The 13,771-nt window shown below is 52.0% G+C and overlaps 1 protein-coding gene across 1 annotated transcript in view; it reads right to left on the bottom strand.

Moving 5' to 3' along the window:
- The window catches only part of LOC142570780 (alcohol dehydrogenase class-3-like), a 705,744-nt gene that overhangs the window by 377,841 nt on the left and 314,132 nt on the right, over positions 1-13,771 (bottom strand). The window contains exon 4 of the mRNA XM_075679113.1: positions 7,044-7,131. Coding sequence (XP_075535228.1) covers positions 7,044-7,131 — 88 coding nt within the window. The remainder of the gene's footprint in view (positions 1-7,043; positions 7,132-13,771) is intronic.

Here is a 13,771-nt window from a genome sequence, read left to right on the forward strand (position 1 = left end):
TTCTTCGGCGCGCTGGAGGTAGGTAGCGACGTCAAGGTTCTCCTCGTCAGTGACGTGCGGCAGCATGGCGTCGAGCGTCGTCGTCGGGTTCCTGCCGTAGACCAGCTTGAAAGGCGTGATCTGTGTTGTTTCTTGCACCGCCGGGTTGTAAGCGAATGTTACGTACGGGAGGACGGCATCCCAGGTCTTGTGTTCGACGTCGACGTACATCGCTAGCATGTCGGCGAGGGTCTTATTCAGCCGCTCCGTAAGACCATTTGTCTGCGGGTGGTAGGCTGTTGCCCTCCTGTGCGTTGTCTGACTGTACTTCAGAATGGCTTGGGTGAGCTCCGCTGTAAAGGCCGTTCCTCTGTCGGTGATGAGGACTTCTGGGGCGCCATGTCGCAGCAGGATATTTTCGACAAAGAATTTCGCCACTTCGTCTGCGCTACCTTTCGGCAGTGCTTTTGTTTCAGCGAAGCGGGTGAGGTAGTCCGTCGCCACGACGATCCACTTGTTACCGGTTGCTGACGTCGGAAAGGGTCCCAACAAGTCCATCCCGATCTGCTGGAATGGTGGGCAAGGAGGCTCGATTCGCTGTAGTAATCCGGCTTGTCTTGTCGGTGGTGTCTTGCGTCGCTGACAGTCTCGGCATGTTTTGACATAACGGGCGACGTCGGCGGTCAGGCGCGGCCAATAATACCTTTCCTCTATCCTCCACAGCGTCCGGGAGAATCCAAGGTGGCCAGCGGTTGGATCGTCGTGTAGGGCGTGCGTTACTTCTGGACGCAGTCCTGACGGGACAACGAGAAGGTAGTTGGCGCGCACTGGTGAGAAGTTCTTCTTTACGAGTAGGTTGTTTTGATGCGAGAACGAAGATAATCCTCGCATAAATGCCCTAGGGACAACGTCGGTGTCCCATTCCAAATACTCGATGAGGTTTTTCAACTCCGGGTCTGCTCGCTGCTGTTGAGCGAAGTATTCTGCGCTTAAAATGCCCAGGAAGGCGTCGTCATCTTCGCCACCTTGCGGCGGCGAGTCAATGGAGGCGCATGATAGGCAATCGGCATCAGAGTGTTTTCGTCCGAACCTATAGGTTGCAGTGATATCATATTCTTGAAGTCTTAAGCTCCACCGCGCCAGCCGTCCTGAAGGATCCTCTAAATTTGCTAGCCAACACAAAGCGTGATGGTCGCTGACGACTTTGAATGGCCTGCCGTATAGGTACGGGCGTAATTTCGCTGTAGCCCAAACGATGGCGAGGCATTCCATTTCGGTTGTAGAATAATTGCCTTCCGCTCTTCACAACGACCGGCTAGCGTAAGCTATCACGTGTTCATGACCATCTTTTCTCTGGACTAGCACGGCACCGAGGCCTAGGCTACTGGCGTCAGTGTGGATTTCGGCATCGGCGTGCTCGTCGAAGTGCGCAAGTAGGGGCGGCGACTGCATGCGTCGTTTGAGTTCTTGAAATGCGTCAGCCTGTGTCGTTTCCCACTTGAATTCGACGTCACATTTAGTTAGCTGCGTTAGCGGCTCAGCGATACGTGAAAAGTCCTTGATAAATTGCCTGTAGTAGGCACACATGCCAAGGAATCTACGCAATGCCTTCTTGTCGATGGGCTGCGGGAACTTTGCGATGGCAGCTGTCTTCTGCTGGTCGGGCGGACTCCAGACTTGCTGATGACGTGGCCTAGGAACAGTAGCTCATCGTAAGCGAAGCGGCATTTTTCTGGCTTCAGAGGGAGCCCTGATGACTTGATGCCCTCTAGTACTGTCGCAAGCCGCCCAAGGTGATCGTCGAAATTTTCAGCGAAGACGACGACGTCATCCAAGTAAACAAGACAGGTCTGCCACTTCAATCCTGCTAACACCGTGTCCATGACGCGCTGGAATGTTGCAGGCGCCGAGCAGAGTCCGAATGGCATGACCTTGAACACGTAGAGGCCGTCTGGCATGATGAAGGCGGTCTTTTCGCGATCTCTCTCGTCGACTTCTATTTGCCAGTTGCCAGACCTGAGATCCATCGACGAGAAGTATTTTGCGAAGCAGAGCCGACCTCATGCGTCGTCTATCCGTGGTAGTGTGTATACATCCTTCTTTGTGATTTTGTTCAGTCGACGATAATCGGCGCAGAAACGTATGGTGCCGTCCTTTTTCTTAACCAAGACAACAGGGGATGCCCACGGGCTTTTCGACGGCTGGATGATCTCGTCGCGCAGCATTTCGTCGACTTGTTGTCTTATAGCTTCACGTTCTCGCGGCGAAACTCGGTAAGGGCTCTGGCGGAGTGGTCGAGTGCTCTCCTCCGTTATTATGCGATGCTTGGCGACTGGTGTTTGTCGAGTCTTCCATGACGTCGAAAAGCAGCCTTTGTATCGTTGGAGCAGACTTCTGAGCTGCTATTGCTTAATCACGGGGAGACTTGGATTAATTTCGTAGTCTGGTTCGGGAACCATGGTCGTCGGGGTAGATGCGGCGGAATCCGAGAGGATGAACGCATTACTGGTTTCCAGAATATCCTCGATGTACGCGATCGTCGTGCACTTGTTAATGTGCTTGAACTCCCGGCTGAAGTTTGTCAGCAAGACTTCAGTTTTCCCTCCATGCAGTCGAGTGATCCCTCTTGCGACGCAAATTTCACGGTCTAGCAGTAGACGTTGGTCACCCTCGATGACGCCTTCTAAGTGGGCAGGCGTTTTGGTGCCTACGGATATGACAATGCTGGAGCGAGGTGGTATGCGGACTTGACTTTCGAGCACACTTAAGGCATGGTGACTACTAGAGCTCTCCGGCGGTATCGCTCGATCTTCCGACAGCGTTATGGACTTCGACTTCAGGTCAATGATTGCGCCGTGTTGGTTCAGGAAGTCCATGCCGAGAATGACGTTTCGCCAACACTGTTGGAGGATAACGAAGGTGGCAGGGTAAGTCCAGTCATGAACGGTAATTCTTGCCGTGCAGATTCCAGTCGGCGTAATGTGGTGGCCTCCAGCGGTCCGAATTTGGGGTCCCTCCCATGCAGTCTTAACCTCCTTCAACTGGGCGGCGATGTGTCCACTCATTACGGAGTAATCGGCCCCTGTGTCGACTAAGGCAGTCACTGCGTGGCCGTCGAGAAGCACGTCAAGGTCGGTGGTTCTTTGTCTGGCGTTGCAGTTGGGTCTTGGCGTCGGATCACGGCTGCATCGTGTTGAACTGAAGCTGAAACGTCGCGTCGTCAAGTCGTCTTTCGTCGGTGTAGTCTTGGCTTGCGGACTTCGAGGGACGGCGCCGGGTCGTTATTAGGTCGTCGAGATGGTCTCTTCGTCGTCTTCGTCGGCGACGGAGGATCTTCGTCAGTTCGACGAACAGCAACCGCACCTCCATCAGTTGCTGCTCTTAGTTTTCCGGATATGGGCTCGCAGAGCAGCCCCGGGCTGGGTCGTGTATGGTGGGCGCTGCGGCGACAGGTAGCGGCGCGGTGACGGCGAACGGGACGGTCGTGGAGGGCTCCATTGAGTAGCGGCGAGGTAGTCGGCGATGTCACGTGGGCGCTCTCCAAGCTGTGGACGCGGCGCGTTGACGGTGAACCCCCTCAGTCCCAAGTCGCGGTATGGGCATCGGCGATACACATGGCCGGCTTCACCGCAGTGATAGCAGAGCGGACGGTGGTCGGGGGCTCGCCAAATGTCTGTCTTCCTCGGGTAGCTGCGCTGGGCGACGGGTGGGCGTGCTGGCGGCGGCGGCGGTGGTCGACGGAATTGCGGCGTTGCAGGGCCCTGGCGCAGTCGTGGAGGGGGACCTTGGCGGCAGGCGACGGCGGCGTAGGTCATCGCTTCTGGCTGGGGCTGCGATGATTGTGGTTGTAACTCGGGAACTCCGAGCGATCGCTGAACTTCTTCTTTGACAATTTCGGCGGCTGTGGCCACTTGAGGTTGTGATGAAGGGAAGATCCTTTGAAGCTCCTCTCGTACGACTGCCCTGATGGTCTCGCGCAGGTCGTCGGTGGCCAGTGACTGAACTCCGGCGTAGTTTGTCGAGCTCGTGCGCCGGTTGAATTGCCGGTTCCGCATTTCGAGTGTCTTCTCAATGCTGGTGGCCTCGCGAAGGAACGCTTCTACGGTCGTCGGTGGGCTTCGTATCGTTGCGCCGAAAAGTTCCTCCTTTACACCACGCATCAGCAGGCGGACTTTCTTCTCCTCGGACATTTCCGGGTCGGCGTGGCGGAACAGAGGGTTCATTTCCTCAGTGAAGGTCGCGATAGTCTCATTCGGCAGCTGCGCTCTGGTCTCCAGTAGAGCTTGAGCTCGCTCTTTTCGCACGACGCTTGTAAATGTTCGCAGAAAGCCGCTTCTGAACAGGTCCCACGTCGTCAAGGTGGCTTCTCGATTCTCGAACCACGTCCTGGCGGCGTCCTCCAATGCGAAATAAACATGTCGCAGCTTGTCGTCGCTTGCCCAGCTGTTAAACGTAGCGACCCTCTCGTACGTTTCCAGCCAGCTTTCCGGGTCCTCAAATGTGGAACCGCGGAACGTCGGTGGTTCCTTGGGCTGCTGCAGCACGATGGGGGACGCTGGGGCTGCCATTGGAGTTGCCTTGGACACAATCTTCTTGGTCTCAGGTAGAAGTCCTCGCTCCGGGGGCAGCTGTTGAAGACGGCGGCTTGCTCGATGTTCCGGGACGGCGCTGGTGTTGTCTTTGCGGTCCGGGCTTGAATTACGGCTTGTCGGGGGCGTCCGGTACATGAACGTGAAGCACCTCCACCAGATGTCACGTGGTGGTGACTTTGAATAACAGAGTAGCAATACTGTCAACGACAAAGCTAACTTTTATTGGGCGAACCTGTGCCCACAAAACAGGCTACACTTACAGCACAACGATAGCGGCGAACACGCTCGGCGATTGTCGAAAATCTGATCAGCGGGTCAAGCGCGTCGGCTTTTATATAGCAGTCATCGAATGTTCCAGACTAATCGTTGGGACCCGTGTGCTTTCCACAAAGTTCACTATTCAAGTCAGGCGATGAAATCAGATAACATAAGGTTCGGCGACCCCCTACAGCGGATAGAAGCATCGATAACTTTCCACAAACTTCGGATACATGAAGGCGCATCCCGCGCTGTGCGAAACATTTGTTAGGCGGCGAAACGTGGTCGCCTGATAAAGATAAGTACACGTGTCAATATTTAATTATTTGGGAAGATGCAAAACTAGATAAAAATTGTATAATACACCTTGTAGCCGGCGCCCATTGCGTTCATCACGTTCATTCTGGTTAGACGAGTACTCGCACCTTAGCAATTTATTTAAGCAGTCGTTTTTTTCCCGAACCACCGATGACTGGAACGTCCTGCCTGAAAGTGTTCTTCAAAGCTCAACCTTATCATCATTTGAGCACGATCTCGTGAATCTATAACCCGAAACGTTTCCCACGATCTCTGTCCTATTCTATATAGTATGTGATATAGATCATATCATGTTAAGGGCACCCTTACTTTTTTATGTATAAGCCATTGTGTAAACATGTGCTGCATTGCAGAATTCTTTATATATTCCTTCCTTTCTTTCTTTTATTGTTGTTTCTTCTTTTTTTTCATTGTAACGAGAAGACGCTTTGCTTGTTTCCATCTTTTCTTTCTTTTTTTTCTTTCTTGTGTTTTACATGTTATTACGTTGTTAAATCCTTTATGTATATCCCACTCCTGTCTAGGGCCCGTAAAACAGGCTGGCAGCACGAAATAAATAAAGTGTCTCGACGTTGAGAGATACCGCTGCGCGTGCCAGGGGAGCTGTCCGTGCGAACACTCCCTGGCACTCACCGGCCTCAGGGGCCCCAACCTACGGACCGCACTGATTCGAGCTTTGCCTCTTGGGTGCCCTGGATATCCTGCGCCACCTGCTTTATTATAAGCTCAGGTGCTTTCCTGAGACCTCCGTTTGTCGGCCACATGTGCCTTCCTGCTAGATCAGTACTTGTAAAAAAAACACTATTGTTGTGACGAGAAAAGCACCGCGCAACGAAAAAGGCGCCCTGCGGCTTCTGCAACATACCCCGCCCTTGCGAGGAAAATTACGGAACGCCAACGAGGAATCTGCCAAGCACAAATTCGCGCTCTTAACTGATAACCTCGTCAAGTGACACTTGCAACAGTAAACAGTGCGTGAGCGCTGAAAACCGCATACTGTCGGAAACTTTAACAGGATCATCCTTCGATTGGACGAATGACACCTTCACGACCAACATCAATGCCTTCATCGACCACACCCACACCATAGAATAAAGCCATATAATAAAAAACGAACAACATATAAAGCCCACACCACACAGCCGCACGAACACTACATCACATCACTACAAGCGAGACGCCTTGCTGCTATGCTCCTAAGGTCTTCTGATTAAAACTGACTACTGTCGCCAAGCCTAGCAAGCGTCTTAGGAGCTGGGAACCTCAGCGGTAGCAACATGGCGGCGCTGTTGCGGTTCCCGATTTCAATACATGGGCCCTATGAGTAAGTTGTCTATGGGTAAGTTGTTCTAAGCGTACATAAGCTCACGGCCAGAGAAGCCGAACAGCGGCCGTCATAAATATTCGCCCGTTTCGTTGTGACGGCATTGCATTCCTGCATGGCCACCGCGTCGCGTTCTCCTTCGCGAAGAATGCAGCATGCGGTTCCTGCTCATTTCTAGCGCTGTTTTAGAAAGGATTTCCTCGTCTACTTCGGCGCGTTCGATGTAGAGAGACGCGAAACAGCTTGAAGATGATGCGCTACGGGAATTGATCGCTCGAGAATATCGCCTTTGAATAGAACTTACCTTTTAACGTTACCTTTGATTTAAGTGTGCCATCGCGGCATATAGTCAACTCGAGAAAGCAAGCAGATCTTGATGGGTAAGTGACCGTGCTGCTGAAGTACAGCTTCGTCTACTGCGGTTTGCATGCTTTGCGCACGTTGGCTGGACCGCACGTGCGTGCCGCGGTGCACGCTTGCGCTCGGAAAGCTGGGACGATAGGCTCGGCATTCCTCTACCAAGCGTCGCGTACTGCTCAGCGAGTGCGATAACATTGGAAATGTTTCCTTACCTGATTTTGGAGCAGAGGTTAGCGCGTGGATGTCGGCAGTAGTCGCACTCCTTGCACTGCGGAACGTAGAGCGGAATCACGCGGTCCCCTGCAATGAAGCAAGCCGCTCTTCACCGCATGCTGTGTAAGCTTAACTTTCAGTAAAAGCAGTCGAGCATGACAGTGTGCCACATTCTATGGCTGAAGGGGTAGAAATGATTGCTGCCAATGAAAGGACATTTACAGCTGTGGATGTACGCTTGTACTTTTAGTAGGAGCCACCCGATTTGTTGATTTTGTGCGTTACCGGCTTTGTTAGAAGTAGGGTTGAAATCCGGGCCAGTTGGTACATACTTGGAGGAAAAAACCAGAAAACAAACACAAAGGACAAGAGGAGAGGTTCACACCACAATGACTGGTTAGCTTGTTAGCCAGAAAGCTAACCAAGGGGCTGTAGGGTAAAGCAATTCCAAGCTTTTCTATTCCAATTTTGAAATCAGCTCTGCGCTATTGGTTAAAAGCTTGTTTGGACCACCCTCACTTCGCCTGTCTGTCACGCGACGTCACGAAGAGCTCGATAGCTCCCCACGTGACGTGACGTAGCACACGGATTGCGGATGATTGCACGGAACAAAAGAAAAATATTTATTTCTGATTCGACTCCTTTTCGCCATTAGCCCTCTGCTCTTCGTGAAATGTTTTTGGGCTGCACCTAGTTCACCTGCCAAAAAACGTGCACACGACAAGAATAAAAGAAAAATGATTTCGCCTCTTTTATTCTTGGCGAGCGCGCGTTTTTCGGCACCAATATGTTTCCTCGCCAGACGAATTTTTGTCGTACGCTTGACTACTTGCTTATCACGCGACGTCACAAAACCACAAAAAACTCACTGCGTCTAAGCGACGCTTGGATCGACAGAAAACTGAGCTAGTTGGTAAGGGGTCATAATGCAAAGAAGGCGTAAGGCGTGCAAACACGGACACAAGAGAAATGGACCACACGAACGCCGACTGTCAACTGAAGGAAACACTGAGGCGATAAAAGAAAGAAGACACAAAACTCATCTGCGCATGCTCTGGAAAGGTAGCGCCACGTGTCAATCGGGCACACGTGCCGGTCTACGTGAGAGGTAACTGTTAAGGCATTTGATCTCTTCCGTATGCAAGGTTATCGAACGCTGACTCACGGAAGCATTTGCTTGCGTTCCATGAGAAGTACTTTCTGGTGTCCCCCAGGGGTCCATTTTGGTCCTGTTGCTGTTCTTAGTTTATATTAATGACATTACAGAGATTGTCGAGTTTCCTGTGGAATTGATGCATTTTGTGGACGATTGTTCAATTTATTCTGCAGTAACGCACATTCACGACCAAATCAGAATTAACCGGGTCCTTCGTTCACTTCAGCTTTGGTGTAAAAAATGGGACATGGAAATCAATTACAACTAATAGACTTTTACACACGTTACTAACAAAAGAAGCGCGGCGCATTCTTTTATAATATTGCAAGTAACGAACTAAGAAATGTAGATACATTCAAGTATTTAGAGATCACAATTTCACATAATTTAGAATGGCGTAAACATGTCGATAACCTGTGCTCGACGGCTTCACAAAAACTGTATTCAGTGAAGAAAAAGCTGGAACATGCAACCAATGATGCCAAATTAATTGTTTATAAAACTCTCATAAATCCAGCCTTAGAATACGCTTGTGTTGTCTGAAGTCCCCACGAAAAATTTTAATAGACCAACTAGAAAGTATTCAGAGAATGGCTGCTCGTTTTATTGTTTCAAAGTACCGAAAGACTAACTCGGTAAGAACAATTCTGCGTTCGTGTGTGCTTGAGTTGCTGGAAACCCGAAGGTAAAAAGCCAGGCTTAAGATTTTTTTTTCAGATACTACAAGGGCTTTTGAAGATAAAGAAGGAAAAATACGCCCAGTTCCCTGCAAATCGTAGCGAGAGAATAAACCACAGCAGAGCCGTCAAGTCTTATAACAGACGCGTTGATGTGTTTCGTTATTCATTTTCTCCGGATGTAATTGAAATGTGGGATGCCTTACCTGATATTGTAGATCGGACAGATGGGCGCAAATTTGAATGCTTGATCTATATTTTGTATCGTGGGCACCCAACCTGACCGTATAAAATGTCAAATTTGCTTGTGTTCTACTATTTTCCCTCCCTGTAACAACCCTCAAGGGAGGGTTAACAGTACCAATAAAGAAAGAAAAGAAAGAAGTCGATTTCAAGAGGGACAGACGTGACTTAGGAAGGAAGTAGAAGCAAGAAAATAGTAGTGGCTATTCCTTACACTAATTCAATATCGCACAGGCTTAAAGAAGTTGCAAAAAGATACAGTGTCACTGTTGTTTTCACTGCTTCCAATAAGCTAGGGAAGATATGGGCTGCCGTGAAGAGAAAGAAGAAGCAGGTGAAATGCAGAACAAGATCAGATATTTGTCCAGTGAAGCTCATCAAGAACAACAATATTGTTGTATGGGTGTAGTATGTTATATTCCCTTTAGCTGCGGCCATTTATACGTAGGGCAAACGGGGCGGTGTATCAATCAGACGCTAATGGAACAGAAAAGCTCGTCAACAGGTGGATCGCCTTGTGGTCATTCCTTACATTGCCAAGATTGTAACTGCACGCCTGAGTTAGATGAATTCGCGTTCTCGTACAGGTACAGGAATGAAGATACACGTCTTATGGTCTGGGCATGGCATATCAATTTAATTTTTTTTTCGCTACACCTATATCGCCCGCACGGCATTATCGTAGGGGGGTTAGAATACAGGTGGTTCCAATGGAAACACATTCAGCAACATCAAAATAATACAACAATGTGTAAGCACTGAAATTCGCAAAAGCGGAAGACAAATTAACAAAGTACCAAAAAAGTAGGTAACAAAGTATCTAACAAAAAATGTAGCGTATGTGCAGAGATGAATAACAGAACAATCAAAGAACATGGCTCTCAATAGCATTTTCAATGCTAGACGCTGCGGTCACTTCATTAGGTAGCTCATTCCAAACATTAATTGTGTTAGGAAAAAATGAGCACTTAAACACATTGGTACGGCACTGATAAGCTCTAATTTTGTTAGCGTGGTGTCTCCTAGATGAAACGTAATGCGGCTCCTTCGTGACCAGTGTGCTGTCGATACCAGTTTTACTTTTATATATATTGTAATGGGATGTCGTGTCTGCCGAAGGACGAATCCCAACATAAAAACCTAACGATTCTTTTATCGACTAACGATGGCAGCGGACGGGCATACCAACGCTACGTTCGTCCCAGTAGCGGAAGGTAGAAAGCGGTCCCTCTCAGCCAGGCAGCCTGTTTTTATAGCCACCGTAGGTGACGCATACCTCGGGTGTCGTGGCGGTGGCGCTAGGTTTTATCGACTATGCAGTCCAGCGTGCAGCTGTGTTATGCAGGGCCAGATGATAAGAAGACGGAGGGTGCGCAGAAATATGCACGGAGTGTGTCGCCACATCACCCCCTCCTCCCCCCCCCCCCCCGCGGCGTGGATAGCTGTCAGGGCTTGTAAAAATCTGGGCAGCGTACCCGACGTCCGCTGCGTGTAGTGACAGGAGCAGGAGGCGATGTCGGCGGTCGTGGATGGACGTCTGTGGATGCACTGGTATTCCCTGGTTCGGCGGAATCGCTGTAGGCTGGCTTCAGCCGGTCGATAGAGACACGGACGGCGTTCTTTTTAATGCGCAGGGTGAAGGTTCTGTCGTCGCGACAGAGAACTGGGTAGGGTCCACTGTAAGTTGGCTGTAAAGGCCGGCGGACGGTGTCGTCGCGAAGAAAAGTGTGCAAGCACGTTGCCAGATCCTTGAAGACGAGGGCGGCGGTCTCACAGTGGTGAGGTGCAGGTGACGGGCGGAGGGCAGCGATGGTGCGTCGGAGCCGGGCGATGAAATCGGTGGGATCTGACGTCACGGTCGTGGATGGCGGTGCAGCAAGAAATTCGCCTGGGAGACGGAAGGGTTCCCCGTAGACGAGCTCTGCGGGTGTAGCCTGAATGTCGGCTTGAAGGTGGCGCGAAGACCTAGGGTGACGGCTGGGATGGCTTCTAGCCAGGTTGAGTCCGGGTGGCTGCTATGAACTGTCGGTGGAAACGCTCGATCATCCCGTTGGCGCATTGGTGGATCGCGAGCCTTCGAACCCGATTGTCAGCCCGAGCAGCCGGAAAAGGTGCGATTCGAACTGTCGTCCTTGGTCGGTGGTGACGCGTTGAGGGGGTCCGACGCGGGCAATCCAGCCGGCGAACAAGGCCGAGGCGACGTCTTCTGCACCGATTCCCTCGAGGGGCCATGCCTCAGGCTATCGGGTGTGCCGATCGATGGCGGTGAGGCAGTAGCGATAGCGTCCAGCTGGAGGAAAGGGCCCTATGATATCAAGGTGGACGTGTTGAAACCGACCAGAGGTCTGGGGGAATGCGCCGAGTGGTGAAGTGACATGCCTGGTGAGTTTAGCGCACTGGCATTGAATGCAGGAGCCCACCCAGGTGCGGCAATCCCGCTGCATGGAGGGCCAGACATAGCGGTCGGCCACGAGGCGTGCAGAGGCGCGTATGCCGGCATGGCTGATGTTATGTAGCTGGTTAAAGAGGCCACGGCGATGGGAAAGGGGCACGTAAGGCCTGCTTCGTGCTGTTGATATGTCGCAGTAGATAGTCGCTGTCGATCCAGGTATGGGCACTTGCTGCAGCTGTAGCGAGGACCCGGCCTTAAGAAGCTCCTGCAATTCGGCGTCCGTAGTCTGAGCGTTGGCGCGGACATCAGCTGTTGTGTGCGAAGGGCTAATAGCTGCCACACGTGAAAGAGTGTCGTCGACCACGTTGTCCTTCCCGCTGACATGTTGTATGTCGATGGTAAACAGGGCAATGAACGAGCGCTGGTTCTGCTGGACCGGCGGGAGCTTGTCGCGGCGTTGAGAAAAGGCGTAGGTGAGAGGTTTATGGTCGGTGTAGATACTCCAGTGCTTCTAAAATGCGGGGAAAGTACTGAACTGCTTCATATATCGCCAGAAGTTCTCTGTAGTAAGCTGGCGAACTCGACGGGGCGGGGGTCGTAGTTTCGTCGGTGGGACTGGCCGCAGAAGGGGTCGTTTTGCGAGCTGAGAGTTTCTTGGAGAAGAACGACAAGGGATGCCAGGTATTGTCTACACGCTGCATCAGGGCGGCGCCTACGGCGATGCTAGAGGCGTCCGTGAAGAGCCCCTAGGGAGCGTCTGGCACAGGATGGGAGAGAAGGGTGGCGGTGCAAAGAGCAGCTTTGCATTTTTCGACAAATTGCGTTAAAGCCGGTGTCCACGTGGCGGGTTGGTTTCCTCGTAGACGAGCCGAGGCATTGTGGAGGGGAGCCTGGTACTCGGCTGCGTGTGGCAAGAAACGCCTGTAAAAGTTCAGCATGCCGAGGAAACGGCGAAGGTCTTTAGCGGTGGTTGGTTGAGTGTAATCTTGCATGTCTGAGATGCGTTCAGGTAAGGGTCGAGTTCCCTCTGATGAAACTACATGGCCGAGGAAGGTGACGACAGAAGCGCTGAGCGTGCTCTTTGGGACACTGACGAGTAGGCCGTGGTCATCGAGGCGTTGGAAAAGCAGACGAAGGTGCCTGTGGTGTTCGTCGGTGTTGCGGGAAAAGACCAATATGTCGTCTAAATAGACGAAGCAGAAGTCGAGGCCGTGGACGACTTTGTCGATGGAGTGTTGAAAGGTTTGTCCGGCGTTCCTCAGGTCAAAGCTCACGAAGGGAAACTCGAACAAGCCGAAAGGAGTAATGATTTCAGTTTTCGTGACGTCGTCTGGATTGACGGGTATCTGTGTGTAGGTCTTGACCAAGTCTAGCACGGAGAAAACGTGGCAGCCAGAAATGCAATGGGCGAAGTCCTGCATATGGTGAACGGGGTACCTGTCCAGAATGGTGCGGGCGTTGAGGGCACGGTAGTCCCTACAAGGCCGCGAGCCTTCGATCTTCTTCGGAACGAGGTGAAGTGGCGAGGCCCATGGGCCGTCGGTGGGGCGGGCGATTCCCTCCAGGAGCATGGCTTCGAACTCTGCTTTGGCTATGCGCACGCGGTCCGGGGCAAGGCGACGGGCACGACAGAAAACCGGGGGGCCTGGGGTGGTCCGGATGTAGTGCACAGTGGTGTGTTGGACATGACGTGGCAACCCGCTGGGGCGCGTCAAACCGGAAAATTCGGCGAGGATGGCGTGGTACGGTGAATTATGTTCGACACTGAGTACCTTGATGCTTGGCTGGTGGGTAGTCGTTCGCTGTCCTGGCGCGGAATGTCCCGTTGTCGCGTCGATGAGACGGTCGTGGCGGCAGGGTGGTCGACATTGTCGTGCTCTGTCGCCGAAGCGTCGATGGTAGTAGCATCGGTCGCGTCACCAGGCTGCTCTTACGGGGTAGTGTTCTGGCCACGGCTTTGCGAGTGGCGCGTCGGCAAATGTTGATCCATTCGTCGTTGAATGGAGCTGAGCTGTCGGTTGATATCGTCTATACGGAGCGCAAGCTCCATTGTGTTCAGCGGTGCGGCCACAGCCTGAACGGTGGGTTCCAACGCCGGCACGGAGACCTCGATGACACAATCAGCGATCCCGGTAAGTTGGTCGAGGGGTAGCGTAAGCTGAGCCGGCAGAATTGCTTGGACGTGCGGTGGAAGTCGTTGCAGCCAAAGTGCTCGCAGTAAGGAATCCCGGACTTCCATGTTGCCCGCGAGAGCACGCA

Source organism: Dermacentor variabilis, chromosome 2, assembly GCF_050947875.1.
Source record: "Dermacentor variabilis isolate Ectoservices chromosome 2, ASM5094787v1, whole genome shotgun sequence".
Taxonomy (NCBI): Eukaryota; Metazoa; Arthropoda; class Arachnida; order Ixodida; family Ixodidae; genus Dermacentor; species Dermacentor variabilis.